At 43.6% G+C, this 22,652-nt stretch overlaps 1 protein-coding gene across 1 annotated transcript in view; it reads left to right on the forward strand.

Moving 5' to 3' along the window:
- The first annotated feature begins 246 nt into the window (after positions 1-246).
- The window catches only part of LOC124010640 (protocadherin Fat 1-like), a 49,976-nt gene continuing 27,570 nt past the window's right edge, over positions 247-22,652 (forward strand). The window contains exons 1-13 of the mRNA XM_046323310.1: positions 247-3,529; positions 3,930-4,048; positions 4,187-4,282; positions 4,379-4,478; positions 6,342-6,403; positions 6,546-6,920; positions 8,927-9,137; positions 13,299-13,438; positions 16,152-16,427; positions 17,434-17,644; positions 17,815-21,870; positions 22,002-22,198; positions 22,471-22,624. Of these exons, the coding sequence (XP_046179266.1) occupies positions 247-3,529; positions 3,930-4,048; positions 4,187-4,282; positions 4,379-4,478; positions 6,342-6,403; positions 6,546-6,920; positions 8,927-9,137; positions 13,299-13,438; positions 16,152-16,427; positions 17,434-17,644; positions 17,815-21,870; positions 22,002-22,198; positions 22,471-22,624 (9,280 nt within the window). The remainder of the gene's footprint in view (positions 3,530-3,929; positions 4,049-4,186; positions 4,283-4,378; positions 4,479-6,341; positions 6,404-6,545; positions 6,921-8,926; positions 9,138-13,298; positions 13,439-16,151; positions 16,428-17,433; positions 17,645-17,814; positions 21,871-22,001; positions 22,199-22,470; positions 22,625-22,652) is intronic.

The raw sequence follows: 22,652 nt of genomic DNA on the forward strand, positions 1-22,652 counted from the left end.
AGTGCCTGCGTGTGAGTGCTCTATTATCCTACATTTAGACATTTTTGTCATTTAGCAGACGGATCTTACTCAGAGCGATTTACTGTCGGCCGTGGGATTTATTTAAGATACTCTTGAAATGTTTAATTGGATTTGGGGATTTGGTTTAAGTTGGCAGCATACCTAAGCATAGTAGTTCTCAAAACATACATCCAACTGCAATTTATTCACACTTGAGTCATTATTATTTGTATTTCTTTAGGAACTATGTTGATATACGATGCCAATATGGGAAAGCTCTTCACAGCAATTGTTATGCAGATCTTATGGAGTTGCTCAGGAATACCTGGACAGCAGACATCACCATTTCAATTTACACAAACAGTATACAATACCACTATATATGAAAACTCAGCTGCTAAAAGCTATGTAGAATGCCCAATTAAAATGGGAATATACATCACAGACCCATCCTGGGACATTCAATACAAAATAGAATCTGGAGATGGAGAGGTTTTATTCAAGGCTGAAGAATATGTACTGGGAGACTTCAGTTTCCTGCGAATTAGGACCAAAGGAGGCAGCTCTGCTATACTCAACAGGGAAGTGAAGGAGCACTACTCACTGAGAGTCAAAGCACTAAAATGGAGCACCAACGCTGTCGCTCAAACAAGAGTTCAAGTGCGAGTTCTGGACACCAATGATCTCCGGCCTCTTTTCTCACCAACCTCCTACACTGTTTCCGTGCCTGAACACGCTGACATCAGAACTAGCATTGTGAGAGTCACCGCCACCGATGCCGACGTCGGCTCAAATGCAGAGTACTATTTCAGCTTGGGAGGAGAACACACCCACATGTTTGCCATTCATCCTACCAGTGGGGTGATTACTCTCATGGCCAGGCTGGATTACGCTAAGCGGAGGCTGTTTGAGATGGATGTCTTGGCTGTAGATCGGGGCATGAAACTCTATGGGAGCAGTGGCTTCAGCAGCACAGCCAAGCTGACGGTCAGGGTACTGCAGGCCAATGACCACGCTCCCGTCCTCACAGCTGTTCCCTTAGCTCCATCAGCCACAGACACTGACCCTACATATGCTCTAGTAACCGTGGAAGACAATGATCAAGGGCCTAATGGTGAGATAGCATCACTGAGTATAGTAGCTGGGGACCCACTCCAGCAGTTTAGGGCAGTGAAAACCAGCCCTGGTGGAAAAGAATACAGGGTCAAAGCCATTAAGGATGTGGACTGGGATAGTTGTCAGTTTGGATGCAATCTTACACTACAGGCCGAGGATAAAGGTAGCCCACCACAGTTCTCCTCCGCTGAAGTCATTAGAGTGAGATCCCCACGTGTTGATACAAGGGCTCCTACATTTGAAAAAAACATTTACAGAGTCAACCTGACAGAATTTTCCCCACCCAACACTTCTGTTGTAATGGTGAGAGCTATGCCAAATCACCCCATGTTGAAATACTCCATCAAATACCCCAAGATCCAACAGATCACTCATCCTTTCACTATTAATTCAAACACAGGCTTGATAACAACAACTGCAGCTATCCAAGCTGACTGTGCCAGCAAGTATGACTTTGAGGTGATTATCAATAACCAAGAACAAGCATCAACCAGGGTGGTCATCAACGTGATTGATGTAAATAATAATGCACCGGTTTTTCAGCAACCATCCTACAAAGGCAATGTCAATGAAAATGTACCAGTGGGGACCAGCATCCTCACGGTCAGTGCCAGCGACATGGATGAAGGAGAGAATGGTTACATTACTTACACCATCGCCAATGTAAACCCACCACAACCTTTTACCATAGATTACTTCACAGGTGTCATCAGCACTGCCAGGGAATTGGACTATGAAAAGATGCCAAGGGTTTACAACCTCAGAGTCAGAGCTTCAGATTGGGGCTCTCCTTTCCGTCGTGAAGTGGAGACTCCAGTTTCTATTACACTCAACAACCTTAATGACAATGAGCCCTTGTTTGAGAAGGTTGACTGTGAAGTGAGCTTACCAAGATACTACAGGGTGGGTGAGCAGATAGTCCAGGTGTCTGCTATCGATGCAGACGACATGGAAGGGGTTCAGCATGTAGTCATAGATGGTAACAGCCTTGGTCTTTTTGACTTGACACCAGACACTGGGCTGTTATCACTCAAGTTGCCCTTACATGATGGCGAGGCTGCAAGGTTGTCCTTCCACTCCTTACAAATTAGTGCCAACGATGGGGAGACATCAAGTAAGCCAATGTTTGTGAACATCACAGTCCTGTCTGGTTCAGGAGCCGTCTTTGAAAAGTGTGTGGATACAGGAGTGGTTGGGCGTATGGCTGAGAAGCTGCTTCTTGGCACCATGCCACACTCTCAAAGAGAAGATCATTTTGAGGACATTCATTCAATCAATAATTATTTTCCTCACTTTGTGGACTCTACTCCTAAGTTCATTGAGGTTAAAGAGGACCTACAAGTTGGGATGAGGATAGCTCATCTAAGTGCCATAGACGCAGACCATGGCTTCAGTGGAACATTGATGTTTGTGATATCTGGAGGAGATGTTGAGAGTCGTTTCATGATTGAAATGGACACGGGTTGGCTAAAGATTATGGAGCCATTAGACAGAGAAATAATGGATCAATATACTCTCAACATCACTGTGTATGATCTGGGAACACCACAGCGGTCAGCGTCACATGTCTTACAGATCAATGTCCTGGATTCAAATGACAACAGCCCAAACTTCCTCCAGAATAGCTACTCTGTATCGATAAGGGAGGATACAGACGTAGGAACAGCTGTCATTCAGGTTGATGCCACAGATAAAGATTTAGGGGCCAACAGAATCATCAGGTATTCATTGATGGCTGAGTCTGATCACTTTGTCATAGATAACCAGACGGGATTGGTGAAGGTTAAAAGTCCATTGGACCGGGAACTACACCCAACTATTATCCTAAAAGTTGTGGCCTGTGATCAGGCAGTTGATGAACCTCAGATGGTTTCTACAGTATCTCTGAAGATAGTGTTAGAGGATGTCAATGACAACCCTCCTAGATTTTTCCCCCTCCACCAGCGCGTGAAGGTGTGGGAGGACCTCCCGTTAGGGGCGGTGGTGGTCTGGCTACAGGCCCATGACCCTGACCAAGGTCAGTCTGGGCAGGTCCGTTTCAGCCTGCTGGACAATGGAGATGGAGACTTTGATGTTGATAAAACAAACGGTGCTGTTCGTATATTAAGGACCCTGGACTTTGAGAGGAGACAGGTGTATAACCTGACAGCCAGAGCCAAGGATAAAGGGAAACCTGAGTCGTTGTCCTGCACATGTTTTATTGAAGTCTACGTAGTAGATGTGGATGAGAATCTGCACCAGCCTCGGTTTGCCTCCTTTGTGGATAAGGGAAGGGTGAGAGAAGATGCTCCTATTGGCACAACTATAATGACAGTTACAGCACAAGACAATGACCAAGGTAGAGCTGGAGAAATACGCTATTCTATAAGGGACGGATCAGGCCTCGGAGTCTTCACCATAGATGAAGAGAGTGGTAAGAGATTTCTTATTTTTAAAATTATAACCTTTAAACCTAACCCTGCTATAGCATTGAAATGTACTATATATTGCATGTTGTAACCAGGTGAATGCAAAAATGGTCTTCATATATTTTATTGTTTGGATAAAACATTTGTCCCTTTAGGCCAACACAACCCTTTATCACTGAGGTATTTAAAACCGGGTTATTCTTGAACTTACTTTGCATTTTCAATGATGTTTTTGACTTATATCTGGACTTTCATCCTGTAATGTTTGCTATGTAAAGTAGAGAGCACAGAGCTGGGATCCCGAGCCATGTGTGAGACCAGAGTTCCCAGTGATGCCTTGCTCAGTGGAAGCTCATCCCAAACTGTGACTGACATGAAACATGCTTCTTCTCTTTCTCCTCACAGGTGTCATACAGACACAGGAGCTTTTAGACCATGAGACCACCAATCATTACTGGCTGACTATCTATGGCACCGACCTAGCTGTGGTGCCTCAGTCGTCCTTTATGGAGGTCTACATTGAGGTTAGTTTATTGTTGGATTGTGTTCTTTTTCATCCATGTCTCTCTTTTTTATTTATCTTAATACACATGTAGCACTTTGCGATTGTTTTTCAATGACAGTCGTGTTCCAAATCAAATGTATGATTATTTATTATTCAGGTTGAAGATGTCAACGACAACGCACCACAGACCTCCGAGCCAGTCTATTATCCTGAGGTCATGGAGAATTCCCCCAAGGATGTATCTGTTATCCAGGTCCATACTTCTAGACGTGCTTTTAAAGAAGCACTTTTATAACCTTCCACTGTCCTCCGAGAGTTGCTGAATGTTCTCTCCCCTTCTGTTATCCAGGTGGAGGCGGTGGACCCTGACTCTGAGAACAGTGACCAGTTCAACTATAAGATAACCAGCGGGAACCCACAGGGATTCTTCAGCATCGACCACCAGACGGGTGCAATCCTAAACACTATTCATGCATTTTTACAGTGGTTCTTCCTTTAAAAGTTGCGGTGTACTGCAGCACAGATAGCGGGGTACCGCAGAATTCTATGGCACGTTATTTAAGTGTCAGCCATTGTTGCCAGAATTATGCAATTTACCACAATCTGCCACCATCTACCACAAACGGTCGAGGCATAAGCTCAAAACTTTTGAAAGAAGATCCTCACTATGCTTTGTATTGTTACACACTGATCTTTGTGTGAGACTGTCCTATTGCGTCATCATTAGCCAAAGTGTTGTACTTTTCATTATACTGTAAACCATTTGATGTCATAACAAGCACAACATCTCTAAAAAGTTTTGCACAGTAGGCTGATTTAAACATGAACATTTTCAGTTTGCATAGACATCTCACTCAGTACGAACTCTTCTCATGGAAGCGCTCCTGTTATGCAAAGCTTTATGGCAGCACTCCCTGTAAAGTAAATCTAACATTGCTCGTCCAGTGTAGAGATAGTGTTGCTGTCTGTCCAGCATATATCTCTGTGTTTCATGTCATCTGGGTGAGCCTGGTCCCATATCTGTGCTTGTTTAGCCAGCTCCTTGTAATGTCATGAAACAGTCAAAGGACTTGGCTAATGCAAATACAGATCTGGGACCAGGCTAGAGCTTGATGGCCACACCATGTCATTTAGTTTATTTCTAACACTAGACTATTTTCTGTTGTGTCCATGAGAAAGCCCTTGTGCACCCAGCCAACAGGGTTTATTGACCATGAGAAAGCCCTTGTGCACCCAGCCAACAGGGTTTACTGACCATGAGAAAGCCCTTGTGCACCCAGCCAACAGGGTTTACTGACCATGAAAAAGCCCTTTCACTGTAAATCAACCAGCTTCATACCGCTCCCCAATGGCACCCTATTCCCTATATCGTGCACTTACTTTTGGCCAGAGCTCTGATGAAAAGGAGTGCACTATGTACGTAATAGGGTGCCATTTGGGACAGGGACTATATCAGGTTGAGAACAATGTCGGCGTTTTTACCAAAAAAGGCCCTGTGGAGAACAGATCCAACCGAGTAGGAAATGGATTCCTTCTCTAACAACTTCCAGACATTGCTACTGTAGTCTGTAGACCTATAATAGGTTACTTATCCTTAGCTACAGTATTAGAATGTATTTTCCCTCTGATACAGTAAATCCTGGCTTGTTTCTTTATACTATAACTGCTGAGAAAAATAAGTTACTTCCATTATGTCATTATTTAGTTACTTCATTGTTAATTCAAGTAGCAATCAAGAACCTTCCCAGCCCTATGTTGTGGTGGACTTTCCCCCTGCATAACTAACATAATGCTATGCTATCAACAGGCTTGGCTTACAAAATGTATTTTTTCCCACTGCTAATCATACATACGACACAAAACAGCCATCGTTTATGTGGTTTCAATGGGCAAGTGGACTCCACATTTAACCTAACAAGCATCCCGTTAAGTCTTGGGGAAAAAAACAGTTTTCCTTTCCTCAGAATATGGCACAAACTTGTTGTATTGGAAGTGGTTAATTTCTTTGGGCTTATGTTCATGAATTTGTGTATAAAACCTGTGTTTATGGCCCAGTGTTTAAGGACCATATATAAAGTAGAACATGTCTGAAGGTCTATTCCAGCTCCTCAGAGCTGGGCGGAGCTACATGTACTGGGTACAAGACACAAACATTCTATGCCTCTGAAACATACCCATGTTCATTTGCCTTTGAATAACATTAACCCACATTATCAGTGATGCAAATGGGAGTTTAGCAAGAACACAGGATTATCTTACATGTAGATCATGACTGTATTAATACAGTCTGTGTTTGATATCTGACCTGACAGGTTTGGTGACAACCACTTCCAGAAAACTGGACAGAGAGCAGCAAGAGGAACATACACTGGAGGTGAACCATCTTTTATACGTAGCATCATCCTATTGGATGTTCTGGAAATCAATATCCAATTAATCAAAATATGAATATCTAACATCCTGTAAAAGTGACACCTAATGCTTGCTTGACCCTTCCCCTCCTTCCTCACTCCCAGATCACAGTAACAGACAAGGGCGTGCCAGCCAGGTCCACAGCTGTCCGGGTGGTGGTGAGGGTGCAGGATGAGAACGACAACACCCCACAGTTCCTGGAGAAGATCTATAAGGTCCAGCTCCCAGAGAGGGACAGGGACAGGTCAGACAGGGACAGGTCAAATGGAGACAGGGAGAGACCAACAGAGAGGAGGGGGGTTGCTAAGAGCGAGCCAATCTACAGAGTGATTGCCTCTGACAGAGACACGGGCCCCAACGCTGAGGTGTCCTACAGCATCGAGGGGGGAGACGAGCAGGGGAGGTTCTTCATCGAACCCCAAACTGGCCATGTGTTCTCCAGAGAGGTTGTCTCGGCAGGACAGCATGCCATCCTTACAGTAAGTCTGTACAGCTTGTTACAGTAGCTACTGTGGTATTACATCTGTTTAGCAATGAAATGTATTCAATTATCTATCATATTTTTATAGCCATTCAGCACCAGCCTGCAGCTTCAAACTTTGTGTTTAAATATGAACTAGTTAAAGACATGCAATATATATGCTCAACATGTGTATTAAGTCTGCTCAGCATGCTACTGAAGTATAACATGTGTATTAAGTCTACTCAGCATGCTACTGAAGTATAACATGTGTATTAAGTCTACTCAGCATGCTACTGATGTATAACATTTGTATTAGGTCTACTTAGCATGCTACTGATGTATAACATGTGTATTAAGTCTGCTCAGCATGCTACTGAAGTATAACATGTGTATTAAGTCTACTCAGCATGCTACTGATGTATAACATGTGTATTAAGTCTACTCAGCATGCTACTGATGTATAACATGTGTATTAGGTCTACTCAGCATGCCACTGATGTATAACATGTGTATTAAGTCTGCTCAACATGCTACTGATGTATAACATGTGTATTAAGTCTACTCAGCATGCTACTGATGTATAACATGTGTATTAAGTCTGCTCAACATGCTACTGATGTATAACATGTGTATTAAGTCTGCTCAACATGCTACTGATGTATAACATGTGTATTAAGTCTGCTCAACATGCTACTGATGTATAACATGTGTATTAAGTCTGCTCAACATGCTACTGATGTATAACATGTGTATTAAGTCTGCTCAACATGCTACTGATGTATAACATGTGTATTAAGTCTGCTCAACATGCTACTGATGTATAACATGTGTATTAAGTCTACTCAGCATGCTACTGATGTATAACATGTGTATTAAGTCTGCTCAACATGCTACTGATGTATAACATGTGTATTAAGTCTGCTCAACATGCTACTGATGTATAACATGTGTATTAAGTCTACTCAGCATGCTACTGATGTATAACATGTGTATTAAGTCTGCTCAACATGCTACTGATGTATAACATCTGTATTAAGTCTGCTCAACATGCTACTGATGTATAACATGTGTATTAAGTCTGCTCAGCATGCTACTGATGTATAACATGTGTATTATGTCTGCTCAGCATGCTACTGATGTATAACATGTGTATTCAGTCTGCTCAACATGCTACTGATGTATAACATGTGTATTAAGTCTGCTCAGCATGCTACTGATGTATAACATGTGTATTAAGTCTGCTCAGCATGCTACTGATGTATAACATGTGTATTAAGTCTGCTCAACATGCTACTGATGTATAACATCTGTATTAAGTCTGCTCAACACGCTACTGATGTATAACATGTGTATTAAGTCTGCTCAGCATGCTACTGATGTATAACATGTGTATTATGTCTGCTCAGCATGCTACTGATTTATAACATGTGTATTAAGTCTGCTCAGCATGCTACTGATGTATAACATGTGTATTAAGTCTCCTCAACATGCTACTGATGTATAACATGTGTATTAATTCTGCTCAACATGCTACTGATGTATAACGTGTATTAATTCTGCTCAACATGCTACTGATGTATAACGTGTATTAATTCTGCTCAACATGCTACTGGTGTATAACGTGTATTAATTCTGCTCAACATGCTACTGATGTATAACGTGTATTAATTCTGCTCAACATGCTACTGATGTATAACGTGTATTAATTCTGCTCAACATGCTACTGATGTATAACGTGTATTAATTCTGCTCAACATGCTACTGATGTATAACGTGTATTAATTCTGCTCAACATGCTACTGGTGTATAACGTGTATTAATTCTGCTCAACATGCTACTGGTGTATAACGTGTATTAATTCTGCTCAACATGCTACTGATGTATAACGTGTATTCATTCTGCTCAACATGCTACTGATGTATAACATGTATTATGTCCATTTAGCACAAGGCAGCACCTTAAGTATCTCTGTTAATAACCCAGTTATTATCCCTTGCTCTCCCATGTTGTGCTGTTGCCCAGATTAAAGTGGTGGACAACGGGAGACCCCAAAGGTCCTCAACCTGTCGGCTGCACATTGAGTGGATCGTGAGGCCTGAGCCCTCCTCTGAGCCCTTGGTGTTTGAAGAGACCTCCCTCGTCTTCTCTGTCATGGAGACTGACCCAGTGGCTCACATGGTGGGGGTTATCTCCACCCAACCCATAGACGCACCTGTCTGGTTCCAAATCACAGGTAACCAGTAACACACATTAGTGTTTCCAGACTCACCTGTCTGTTTCCAAATCACCGGTAACCAGTAATACACATTAGTGTTTCTAGACTCACCTGTCTGGTTCCAAATCACCGGTAACCAGTAACACACATTAGTGTTTCCAGACTCACCTGTCTGGTTCCAAATCACCGGTAACCAGTAACACACATTAGTGTTTCTAGACTCACCTGTCTGGTTCCAAATTACAGGTAACCAGTAACACACATTAGTGTTTCCAGACTCACCTGTCTGGTTCCAAATCACAGGTAACCAGTAACACACATTAGTGTTTCCAGACTCACCTGTCTGGTTCCAAATCACCGGTAACCAGTAACACACATTAGTGTTTCCAGACTCACCTGTCTGGTTCCAAATCACCGGTAACCAGTAACACACATTAGTGTTTCCAGACTCACCTGTCTGGTTCCAAATCACCGGTAACCAGTAACACACATTAGTGTTTCCAGACTCACCTGTCTGGTTCCAAATCACCGGTAACCAGTAACACACAAATTACAGGAACCCAGCACATTAATCATTTCCCATGCAGAAAATGTGTGAATGTGGGTTACTATTGTTGATGTCACCATTATTCTGTAAAAACTTGAGCTGCTATGTTGAAGTCTTTAGGCTTAATTTCCCAAAGGTTTGCTAGGTAACAGCCCATGTCAGAAGTAAGGTTTGCTAGATAACAACCCCTGTTAGAAGTAAGGCTTGCTAGATAACAACCCCTGTTAGAAGTAAGGCTTGCTAGATAACAACCCCTGTTAGAAGTAAGGCTTGCTAGGTAACAACCCCTGTTAGAAGTAAGGCTTGCTAGATAACAACCCCTGTTAGAAGTAAGGCTTGCTAGATAACAACCCCTGTTAGAAGTAAGGCTTGCTAGATAACAACCCCTGTTAGAAGTAAGGCTTGCTAGGTAACAACCCCTGTTAGAAGTAAGGCTTGCTAGATAACAACCCCTGTTAGAAGTAAGGTTTGCTAGGTAACAACCCCTGTTAGAAGTAAGGCTTGCTAGATAACAACCCCTGTTAGAAGTAATGCTTGCTAGATAACAACCCCTGTTAGAAGTAAGGTTTGCTAGGTAACAGCCCATGTCAGAAATAAGGTTTGCTAGATAACAACCCCTGTTAGAAGTAAGGTTTGCTAGGTAACAACCCCTGTTAGAAGTAAGGCTTGCTAGATAACAACCCCTGTTAGAAGTAAGGCTTGCTAGATAACAACCCCTGTTAGAAGTAAGGCTTGCTAGATAACAACCCCTGTTAGAAGTAAGGCTTGCTAGGTAACAACCCCTGTTAGAAGTAAGGCTTGCTAGATAACAACCCCTGTTAGAAGTAAGGTTTGTTAACAACCCCTGTTAGAAGTAAGGTTGCTAGATAACAACCCCTGTTAGAAGTAAGGCTTGTAATAACAACCCCTGTTAGAAGTAACTTGCTAGATAACAACCCCTGTTAGAAGTAAGGTTTGCTAGGTAACAGCCCATGTCAGAAATAAGGTTTGCTAGATAACAACCCCTGTTAGAAGTAAGGTTTGCTAGGTAACAACCCCTGTTAGAAGTAAGGCTTGCTAGATAACAACCCCTGTTAGAAGTAAGGCTTGCTAGATAACAACCCCTGTTAGAAGTAAGGTTTGCTAGGTAACAACCCTGTTAGAAGTAAGGCTTGCTAGGTAACAACCCCTGTTAGAAGTAAGGTTTGCTAGGTAACAGCCCATGTTAGAAGTACGGCTTGCTAGATAACAACCCCTGTTAGAAGTAAGGTTTGCTAGGTAACAACCCCTGTTAGAAGTAAGGCTTGCTAGGTAACAACCCCTGTTAGAAGTAAGGTTTGCTAGGTAACAACCCCTGTTAGAAGTAAGGCTTGCTAGGTAACAACCCCTGTTAGAAGTAAGGCTTGCTAGATGACAACCCCTGTTAGAAGTAAGGCTTGCTAGATAACAACCCCTGTTAGAAGTAAGGTTTGCTAGGTAACAGCCCATGTCAGAAATAAGGTTTGCTAGGTAACAACCCCTGTTAGAAGTAAGGTTTGCTAGGTAACAACCACTGTTAGAAGTAAGGTTTGCTAGGTAACAGACCATGTCAGAAATAAGGTTTGCTAGATAACAACCCCTGTTAGAAGTAAGGCTTGCTAGGTAACAGCCCATGTCAGAAATAAGGTTTGCTAGATAACAACCCCTGTTACAAGTAAGGTTTGCTAGGTAACAGCCCATGTCAGAAGTAAGGCTTGCTAGATAACAACCCCTGTTAGAAGTAAGGTTTGCTAGGTAACAGCCCATGTCAGAAATAAGGTTTGCTAGATAACAACCCCTGTTAGAAGTAAGGCTTGCTAGATAACAACCCCTGTTAGAAGTAAGGTTTGCTAGGTAACAACCCCTGTTAGAAGTAAGGCTTGCTAGGTAACAACCCCTGTTAGAAGTAAGGTTTGCTAGGTAACAGCCCATGTCAGAAATAAGGTTTGCTAGATAACAACCCCTGTTAGAAGTAAGGCTTGCTAGATAACAGCCCATGTCAGAAATAAGGTTTGCTAGATAACAAACCCTGTTAGAAGTAAGGTTTGCTAGATAACAACCCCTGTCAGAAGTAAGGTTTGCTAGATAACAACCCCTGTTAGAAGTAAGGCTTTCTAGATAACAGCCCATGTCAGAAATAAGGTTTGCTAGATAACAACCCCTGTTAGAAGTAAGGTTTGCTAGGTAACAACCCCTGTTAGAAGTAAGGCTTGCTAGATAACAACCCCTGTTAGAAGTAAGGCTTGCTAGATAACAACCCCTGTTAGAAGTAAGGCTTGCTAGATAACAACCCCTGTTAGAAGTAAGGCTTGCTAGATAACAACCCCTGTTAGAAGTAAGGTTTGCTAGGTAACAGCCCATGTCAGAAATAAGGTTTGCTAGGTAACAACCCCTGTCAGAAATATGGTTTGCTAGATAACAACCCCTGTTAGAAGTAAGGCTTGCTAGGTAACAGCCCATGTCAGAAATAAGCTTTGCTAGATAACAACCCCTGTTAGAAGTAAGGTTTGCTAGGTAACAGCCCATGTCAGAAGTAAGGCTTGCTAGATAACAACCCCTGTTAGAAATAAGGTTTGTTAGGTAACAGCCCATGTCAGAAATAAGGTTTGCTAGATAACAACCCCTGTTAGAAGTAAGGCTTGCTAGATAACAACCCCTGTTAGAAGTAAGGTTTGCTAGGTAACAGCCCATGTCAGAAATAAGGTTTGCTAGGTAACAACCCCTGTTAGAAGTAAGGTTTGCTAGATAACAACCCCTGTTAGAAGTAAGGCTTGCTAGATAACAACCCCTGTTAGAAGTAAGGCTTGCTAGATAACAACCCATGTTAGAAGTAAGGCTTGCTAGATAACAACCCCTGTTAGAAATAAGGTTTGCTAGGTAACAGCCCATGTCAGAAATAAGGTTTGCTAGATAACAACCCCTGTTAGAAGTAAGGCTTGCTAGATAACAACCCCTGTTAGAAGTAAGGTTTGCTAGGTAACAGCCCATGTCAGAAATAAGGTTTACTAGGTAACAACCCCTGTTAGAAGTAAGGCTTGCTAGATAACAACCCCTGTTAGAAGTAAGGCTTGCTAGATAACAACCCGTTAGACGTTGTTCACTTCTCTTTCTCTTTACCTCTTCTCCTGCACTAATTAACTGTCCTACAACTGACAAATTGATCTCTCTTCTGTTCTGCTCCTCCATTCAAACTCTCCTCTTTCTCTCACCCTCTGCGGATTTCTCTTTAATTGGCAAGGAGACATGCACGCTAAAGAAGTGTTTCACATCGCTCAAATGGCTTGCGACTTGACGTGTACTACAGAAGGTATCTGCTGCAGAGATTACCCAGATCTTGTTATCCACCTCCTGTTCTTTGTTAGGGTTTGTGATGCTTTCTCAGAATGCCCAACTTGTACAGATTTCATAGAAAAATGTAACATCGTTGATTAAATAAAATTGTGTATGTCTATTTTTGACATTTGTCCACTCTCTTGTGGTGTTGTTATCAAATAGAATAAGATTAAATAGGATTATATGGGTTTACTCTTAAGCATAGAAGACAATGCATCCAAAAAAAGCTCTATATATCTCCTGTTGAGAGAAAGGGAAACGTTAATGTAATCCACTGTCACTTCTCATTACGCTGATAACAGGTGGCAACGCTGACAGCCGCTTCGATGTAGGCAAGGGCAGTGGAACCGTCATTTTAGCCAAACCCCTCCATGCAGAACCAAAATCAAATTACAGCCTGACAGTGGAGGCAACAGATGGAAACAGATACATCAGCACCCAGGTAATTCACGACACTGAAAAACACAGGACTGAATATATTTTTTCCCAGAAAGCTCCTGCCATATGGGTACCATGCATCCAGGGAATGCCGTTGTCTTGTCACACTACAGAATGACAAATGAGTTGGCTGTTGGATTTTTATGTACATCTTCCAACATATTTTAAATGATTCAGAGATATTGTAAAGCAGGGGTTGGCAACAGGCCTGTAAAGGGATTATTTAGGGGCAATGTTTTTAGTTTAAAAAACTTTATTTAGAATGAAAGTATTCCAATGAATAAAAAAAGAGACGTGATGGTGTTCAATGTAATTGTCACGTTCGCTGGAATAATTAACAGACCAAGCTGCAGCGCGATATGGTTTCCACATATTATTTATTAGAAATACACCAAAAGAACATAGAAAGAACGAAACAAACAACGAACCGTAACATACACTAACTCAAAACAATATCCCATAAAACACAGGTGGAAAAAGCGCTACTTAAATATGATCCCCAATTAGAGACAACGATAGCCAGCTGCCTCTAATTGAGAATCATACCAAACACCAACATAGAAAAACGAAACTAGAACCCCACATAGAAAATAATAACTAGAAACCCAACTTGTCACGCCCTGACCTACTTTACCATAGAAAAACAAAGGCTCTCTATGGTCAGGGCGTGACAGTAATTAAGGTATTAAATTATTATTTTCAAATAAAAACTATTTTTGGGCTTAGTTGTGGTCAATTTGCAGTGTACAAATTATTATAATGATGTTGCATCCCACCGACTATCTGCCCACGGCTGAGTTTATACTTAACAAAAATATAAACGCAGCATGCAACAATTTCAAATATTATATCAGTCAATTAAAATAAATTCATTAGGTCCTAATCTATGAATTTCACATGACTAGGCAGGGGTGCAGCCATCGGTATGCCTGGGAAGGCATATGCCCACCTACTTGTGAGTCAGGTCCACCCACTGGGGAGCCAGGCCCAGCCAATCAGAATTATTTTTCCCCTAAAAAAGGGCGTTGTTACAGACAAAAATACTCCTCAGCTTCATCAGCTGTCCGGGTGTCTGGTCTCAGACGATCCTGCAGGTGAAGTCGGATGTGGAGGTCCTGGGCTGGCGTGGTTCCATGTGGTTGTGAGGCCGGTTGTACATACTGCCAAATTCTCTAAAATTACATTGGGAGGCGGCTTATGGTAGAGAAATTAACATTAAATTCTTCTGGCAACAGCTCTAGTGGACATTCCTGCAGTCAGCATGCCAATTGCATGCTCCTTCAAACCTTGAGTCATTGATGGCATTGTGTTGTGTGACAAAACTGCACATTTTAGAGTGGCCTTTTATTGTCCCCAGTGTAAGGTGCACCTGTATAATGATCATGCTGTTTAATCAGCTTCTTGATATGCCACACCTGTCAGGTGGATGGATTATCTTGGCAAAGGAGAAATTCTCACTAACAGGGATGTAAACAAATTTGTGCGCAAAATGTTAGAGAAATAAGCTTTTTGTGCATAGGAACATTTCTGTGATCTTTTATTTCAGCTAATGAAACATGGGACCAACACTACATGTTGCGTTTATATTTTTGTTCAGGATAGTTGTAAAATGTTAAATGCAATACATCGGTGATGACTGACATTTAGGGAATCAAAAAGAAGCAGCACTAGCTATAATGTTGTAGGCCTTAGGCTGCGACCTTGTAAGACATTTCATATACTGCACACATTACCTTGAGACTAAGGCAATTTTATCTAGGTATAGTTTGTGTTGAGTGATCTGTACCAAATACATATACCTCCTTGTTCCTATAGCCACAACATCCTCAAGCCGTCCATGTGTGCTTGTTGTTGGTGGAGGATTTGTAGGTGTTTGTACACAGAAATGGCAGGCATCACCATGACCTGGTCTGGGGTGAAGCGATTGGTTAGACAGGGAATGACATTCACTGTTTTGTTATGGTTCAGTCTCAGTTTCAGTGTCTCTGGTTCCAGAGAAATTCCACCATGAAATGATAATCATGAGCTGCATACTAAATCAAACCCTATTCCTTGTTATAGTAGTGCACTACATTAGGGATAGGCTGTCATCTGGGATGCACACATGGCCTTCATATGGTTTTAAAGGTCCAGGTTTAGAGAATTGTTTACCCAAGCGGTTTTATTGCAATCTAGGCATTTGCCAAACACTAACATTTCTTCATTTGTTTGTTTGTAGCGACTTTTTCTCTAAAAAGCACATTTATTTATGGCAATTTCTACCTCAGTTTAATTTCTACCATATGTTCCTGCACATAGTGCCGTTTAGTCACTTCTCTTTCCCCTCTTATGTGGGTTTATGGAGTATGGAACTAATGTTGAAAATAGCTACAGTACCAAAATATTGGACATTCAAACAGGATCTTAGAAGTGAACACTTTTAGTGCTGACTCCACTCAGGAAACAAGGGAAGACTATTTTAAATAGAAAAGTGTAATGCATGACAGCAATGAAGATGTCCACACTTAAAGCTGACTGTTACGTTAATTTGCAAGATGTTGGAAATCGGTGCAACAAATACTTACACAGCAATGCATGACAGCAATTAAATGTAATGCATACTGTTATTTTCATTTGCTTACTGTTGTAACTAAATGCATTTTGAAACAAACAGCCTCATTTCAATTTGCAGTATGTTGGAAATTGGTGCAACAAATACACAGTCTTCATTTACCTAGGTGTTCATCAAAGTGATTGACACCAACAACCACCAGCCCCAGTTCTCTCAGCCCCAGTATGAGGTCAGCATCCCAGAGGACACAGCACCAGAAACAGGCATTCTGCAGCTCAGTGCCACAGACAGAGACCAGAGGAACAAGCTAACCTTCACTCTGCTGAGCAGCACTGATCTCTTCAGCCAGAGGAGGTTCAGGCTGGACCCTGGGACGGGACAGCTCTACACCACAGAACCACTGGACCACGAGGTCATGAACAAACACACCCTCACTGTCATGGTAAGACAACATGAGGGATCTACCGTCACGCCCTCACTGTCATGGTAAGACGACATGAGGGATCTACCGTCACGCCCTCACTGTCATGGTAAGACGACATGAGGGATCTACTGCCACACCCTCACTGTCATGGTAAGACGACATGAGGGATCTACCGCCACGCCCTCACTGTCATGGTAAGACGACATGAGGGATCTACTGCCACACCCTCACTGTCATGGTAAGACGACATGAGGGATCTACCGCCACGCCCTCACTGTCATGGTAAGACGACATGAGGGATCTACCGTCACGCCCTCACTGTCATGGTAAGACGACATGAGGGATCTACTGCCACACCCTTACTGTCATGGTAAGACGACATGAGGGATCTACCGTCACGCCCTCACTGTCATGGTAAGACGACATGAGGGATCTACCGTCACGCCCTCACTGTCATGGTAAGACGACATGAGGGATCTACCGTCACGCCCTCACTGTCATGGTAAGACGACATGAGGGCTCTACCACCACGCCCTCACTGTCATGGTAAGACGACATGAGGGATCTACCGTCACGCCCTCACTGTCATGGTAAGACGACATGAGGGCTCTACCACCACGCCCTCACTGTCATGGTAAGACGACATGAGGGCTCTACCGCCACTCCCTCACTGTCATAGTAAGACAAAACTAGGTATTTAATTTGGCTGTGTCCCAGATGGCACCCTATTCCCTTTATAGTGCACTACTTTTGACCATGGCCCACAAAAGTAGTGCACTATATAGGGAGGAGGGTGCTATTATTTGGAACGCACAATGAGTAAACAAGCCTTTCGAATCAAATCAAATCAAGATGACAAACAAGCCTTTCAGATAAAATCAGGCGGACAAACAAAACTTTCAAATCAAGCGGATAAATAGGCCTTTCTGTGTCACTGTGTGGATGTCTTGGTTGATGTTTTGTAGCACCTACCCATGTGTGATATAATGTCTAATATGAGTACTGTGATCCATGTGTTTTCCAGGTGTGTGATGATTGTGTGCCTGTAAAGCGTAACCTGGTCAGAGTGATAGTTAACGTGGAGGACACCAATGATAACACCCCCTGGTTCACCAGCCCCCGGTACTCAGGCCAGGTGTTTGAGTCAGCTGCTGTGGGATCGGCTGTACTTCAAGTTACTGCTCAGGACCGAGACAGAGGAAGCAATGCAGAGATCAACTACATCATAGAGTCAGGTACAGTACTGTTCCTACCACACTGTTGAAACCATGACTCTCTGTGTACCATGACTTTTTAGTCTTTGACTATTAATGAATAACTACAGTACACCAGACGGTAGAATAACAATCCATGCTGTTACTAAAATCTTTGCTTTTTACTCTATTTTGGTGTTTTCCCTTCACAGGGAACGAGGACAACTCGTTTGCTATCGACCTAGTCCTGGGGACCATTACAGTGGCTAAGGAGCTAGATCGTGATGACAAGAGTCAGTTTGAGCTGGCTGTAATGGCGTCAGACAGAGGAGCGCCTCCACTGAGTGCGGTGACAACCGTACGTATAGCTGTCACTGTGCCAGATAACGCCAGGCCCAGGTTCCCTGAGGAGGAGATCTCAGCTGTTATCAGTGAGACAGCCCCTGTAGGCAGCTCAGTTACTCTGGTCTCTGCCTCCAGTCACTCTTCTGTCCTCTACCAGATCAGAGAGGGAAATGTCAATAACGCCTTCGATATCAATCCAACCTCTGGGGTTGTTGTCACTCAGAGGCTGTTGGACTATGAGAGTGTGTCTTCATATAGACTGACAGTGCAGGCCACCAACATGGCAGAGATGGTGAACTATGTTACAGTCCTTATTCACCTCAGAGATGAGAATGACAACAGTCCAGTGTTCACACAGACAGAGTTCAGAGGAGTTGTCAGTGAGTCCGCCCCTGTTAACAGTGTGGTGCTAACCAATGGAAGGTCTCCTCTGGTTATCCAAGCCACTGATGCTGACAGTGATCTGAATGGCAGGCTGGTCTACCAGATTGTAGAGCCCTATGCCCTTGAATACTTTGCCATTGACTCCAGCACCGGAGCCATTCGCACTGTCACTGGCCTGGATTATGAGCAGAGGTCAGAGTTCAACTTCACTGTGCAGGTCCATGACAGTGGAAAGCCACAACTTTTCTCTGAGATCATAGCCTATGTCACCATCCAGATCACTGATGTCAATGATTGCCCCCCAACATTCAGCCAAGACGTGTTTGAGACGTCTGTCATAGTGCCAACCTACAGTGGAGTGAAGGTGATTTCTATAAACGCCACTGATCTGGATTCAGGAGCTGGTTCCAATCTACTGTTCTCTATCTCAGATGGAAACATAGGAGGTCAATTCATGATTGATCCCAAGTCAGGCGTTATTTCTGTTTTGAATCCAGCCCAGTTGCGAAATGGGTACGAGTTGACAGTCGGAGTGTCTGATGGGAAGTTCACCAAGACTGCCATGGTCAAAATTAACATAAGAGAGAATCAGAACAAAGATCTGGCGTTTGCCAAGGACCTGTATACTGTCTCTCTACCAGAGAACTCATCTGAGAGGAAAACTCTGGCTGTGGTGACTGCTGCGAGAAAAAGGTTAAACGAACCTCTGTTTTACACCATCCTGAACCCACAGGGGAGGTTTGAAATTGGACACACCTCTGGTGTACTGTTTACGACTGGAGTACCTTTCGATCGAGAGGAACAGGATAAATTTGAGATCGTTGTGGAGGTGACGAAGGAACACAGATCCTCAGGGGTGGCTCATGCTCTTGTGGTGGTGACCATTGAAGATGTAAATGACAATGAGCCTGTGTTCGTGGGACTCCCCTACTCAGCCCTGGTGCAGTTAGATTCAGCAGTGGGTCAGGTTGTCAGGCAGATAACCACAGTGGATAAAGACATTGGTAGGAATGCTGAGATCAAATACCAGCTGAAAGAAGACTGGGGATATTTTCAGATCAGCCCCTCAGGGGAAATCTCACTCAAAGGGACCGTTCACCCAAAAGACGTTGACACTAAGTTTGCAATCAGCGTCATCGCTAAAGACAGAGGGGACCCATCTCTCTCGGCAACAGTGGAGGTGGCTGTGACAGTGGTGAGCAAAGCCGTACCTGTGTTTGAAAAATCATCCTATGACATAGTTATACCAGAGGATGTTCCATTAGACACCTCCATTGTGAAGATCCAGGCCAATGCTTCAGAGGGACCAAGGACTGTCTACAGCATATCGAAGGGAGACCCTTTAGGTCAGTTCTCCATTAGTTTCATCACTGGTGTCTTCCATGTTGTACAGCCGTTGGACTACGAGACCCACCCAGCATACAGACTTAGTATCCGGGCCTCAGACTCACTTACAGGGGCTCACTCTGAAGTGTTCCTTGACATTATCTTGGAGGACGTCAATGATAATGCACCGACTTTCAAAGAGAGGTTATATGAGGCTAGTGTGTCTGAGTTGGCTGACATTGACTCGTCAGTGTTACAGGTGTCTGCTACAGACTCAGACTCGGGCAACAACAAAGTGCTGTTTTACCAGTTAGTGGAGGAGGGGGGTGGCTCAGAATACTTCACCATTGACCAAGAGAGTGGGGTGATCATGACCTCTGGCCTGTTAGACTTTGAGGTGGTACCACAACATAGGTTGGTGGTCAGAGCTGTGGATGGGGGTGTCCCTGCCCAATCCAGTGAGGTCCAGGTCATCATCTCAGTGACAGACATCAATGACAACCCACCAGTCTTCACACAAAATCTGTATAAGGCTATGGTCAGCCAGCTGGCCCAAAGGGGTCATTTTGTAGCCTGTGTGAGGACCTCTGATGCTGACCTGTCAGACACTGACCGCCTGGAGTATTCCCTACTCTCTGGCAATGAGGACTCCAGCTTCACCATAGACGGAAGGAGTGGAGAGATTGTCATATCGAAATACCACAAGCTGAACAGGGAGACACTCTATAACCTCAGTGTGTCTGTGTCTGATGGGCTTTATAGTAGTGTATGTAATGTACAGGTCACAGTGGTCACTTCTAACCTCCACAGCCCCTCTTTCTCCCACACTGAATCTGTTGTAGAGCTGTTGGAGAACTCACCTGTTGGCACGTTGGTCACTCAAGTCACAGCTACCGATAAAGATCTTGGAGGTTATGGCAAGGTGACATATTACATAGTGAATGATGTCGCAAAGGACAAATTCACTATCAATGAAAATGGGGAGATTTTTACTGTGGAAAGCTTAGACAGAGAAAATGTCATCAGTAACCTAATCTCTATTAGTCTGATGGCTAAAGATGGAGGGGGAAAGCTAGGCTTCACCTCTGTCAACGTGATCCTGACTGATGTTAACGATAACGCTCCTCAGTTCAGGGCAGCAGAATACAAAGCCAATATTCCCAGGGATGTCTCTGAAGGAACTGTCATAGTCAGAGTTACTGCTGTGGACGCAGATGAAGGCAGCAATGCTGACATCACTTACACTGTACAATCTGAGGTGGGAGGTTTTGACATACATCCTCTCAATGGTGATATAATTGCCAAAAATAATTTTACAGCCTATAAAAATGACCTCTTTTCCTTTTATGTGAGTGCTAAAGATGCTGGAGATCCACCGAAAAAAACTTTGGTGCCAGTATATATCAGACTACTGCCCAAGGAGGTGACCGTGCCAAAACTAGTTGAGTTACAGAAGAGATGGTCAGTCAGTGAGGGTCTTCCTATAGGTTCTGAGATTGATGTCATCCAAGAGAGTGAGCAGCTGTTGATATACAACCTTGTTAAAGGCAGCACCCCTGAGAGCAACCAAGACCAAGTCTTCGTTGTCAACACAGACACAGGGAAGCTCAAACTAGCCAAACGTCTTGACTTTGAAACCACTAAATGGTACCTGCTGACTCTGCAGGCACAGGGCGACCCAGAGGACATTGATGTGATTACGACTGCCCAACTCCATATTCAGGTACAGGACGTCAACGATAACAGTCCACAGTTTGAATCGGACTCTTACAGATCATTTGTTGTTGAGAACCTACCTAAAGGGACCTCAGTGATTCAGGTGAAAGCTACTGATCTAGACTCAGGAGTGAACGGCCAGGTTACCTACAGTCTGGACCAGTATCAAAACTCTGTAGATGTCCTGGGGATGTTTGCTGTGGATGAAGAGTCAGGGTGGGTCACAACCCTGAAGGAGCTGGACCGGGAGCAGCAGGACCGGTACTCAGTAGCAGTACTGGCTACAGACAGAGGGCATGACGGGAGGCTGGATACGGCTGCCACAGTGGAGGTGACAGTGGTAGACGTCAATGACAATCCTATGCACTTCACGGCAGAGGTGTTCAGGGCCAGCGTCAGTGAGGACATCCCCGTTCCTAGCAGGGCCATAACAGTCCTGAGGACCACCGACAGAGACTCTGAAGACCTCAACAAGCCAATCTGCTGTTTCATCACAGGTACTCTAGCTGGCTTGAGTAAACAGATTGTCTTTGAATTACAGAATGTTACAGGGATGTTTCAGTTGCTTTGGATAATTTAGCAAAATTGTTTGTTACCCTGAATGTTAAATGTATTTTGCCTCTCCCAGGAGGTGATCCACAGGCTCAGTTTGACCTGGAGCACTCTCAGGGGGAGTGGAGGGTGGTGGTGAGGAGAGCTCTGGACAGGGAGGAGAGGGACAGTTACCTCCTGAACATCACTGCTTCCGATGGAACGTCTGTGACCACAGCCACTGTGGAGATCAGTGTCCTCGATGCAAATGACAACAGTCCTGTCTGTGAGAGGGTAAGGGTTGGGCAGTGCAAAATGACAACAGTCCTGTCTGTGAGAGGGTAAGGGTTGTGCAGTACAAAATGACAACAGTCCTGTCTGTGAGAGGGTAAGGGTTGGGCAGTACAAAGGCACTTAGAGAACATACTGTAACAGAGTGAAAGTGCTTTTAAACAAAATGACCCTACGAAGTTTCTATGTAATATGAAGTCCAAAAGTTTCTATTTATTTTGTTGAGTTTCTTACAGAGTTGTTTACCTCGTGTAACGTCCATGACTCCTCTACAGGCTCTCTATGCCCAGACAGTCCCTGAGAACTCTCCTGAAGGGAGGCTGGTCCTGCAAGTCTCTGCCATTGATGCAGACATCCAATCCAACGCTCAGATCTCATACACTCTCTCTGGAGATGGGGCTGATTACTTTAGCATTGAATCAGACACAGGTACTGTACATCAATCAAACATATAATC

This window comes from Oncorhynchus gorbuscha, linkage group LG23 (assembly GCF_021184085.1).
Source record: "Oncorhynchus gorbuscha isolate QuinsamMale2020 ecotype Even-year linkage group LG23, OgorEven_v1.0, whole genome shotgun sequence".
NCBI classification, from domain to species: domain Eukaryota; kingdom Metazoa; phylum Chordata; class Actinopteri; order Salmoniformes; family Salmonidae; genus Oncorhynchus; species Oncorhynchus gorbuscha.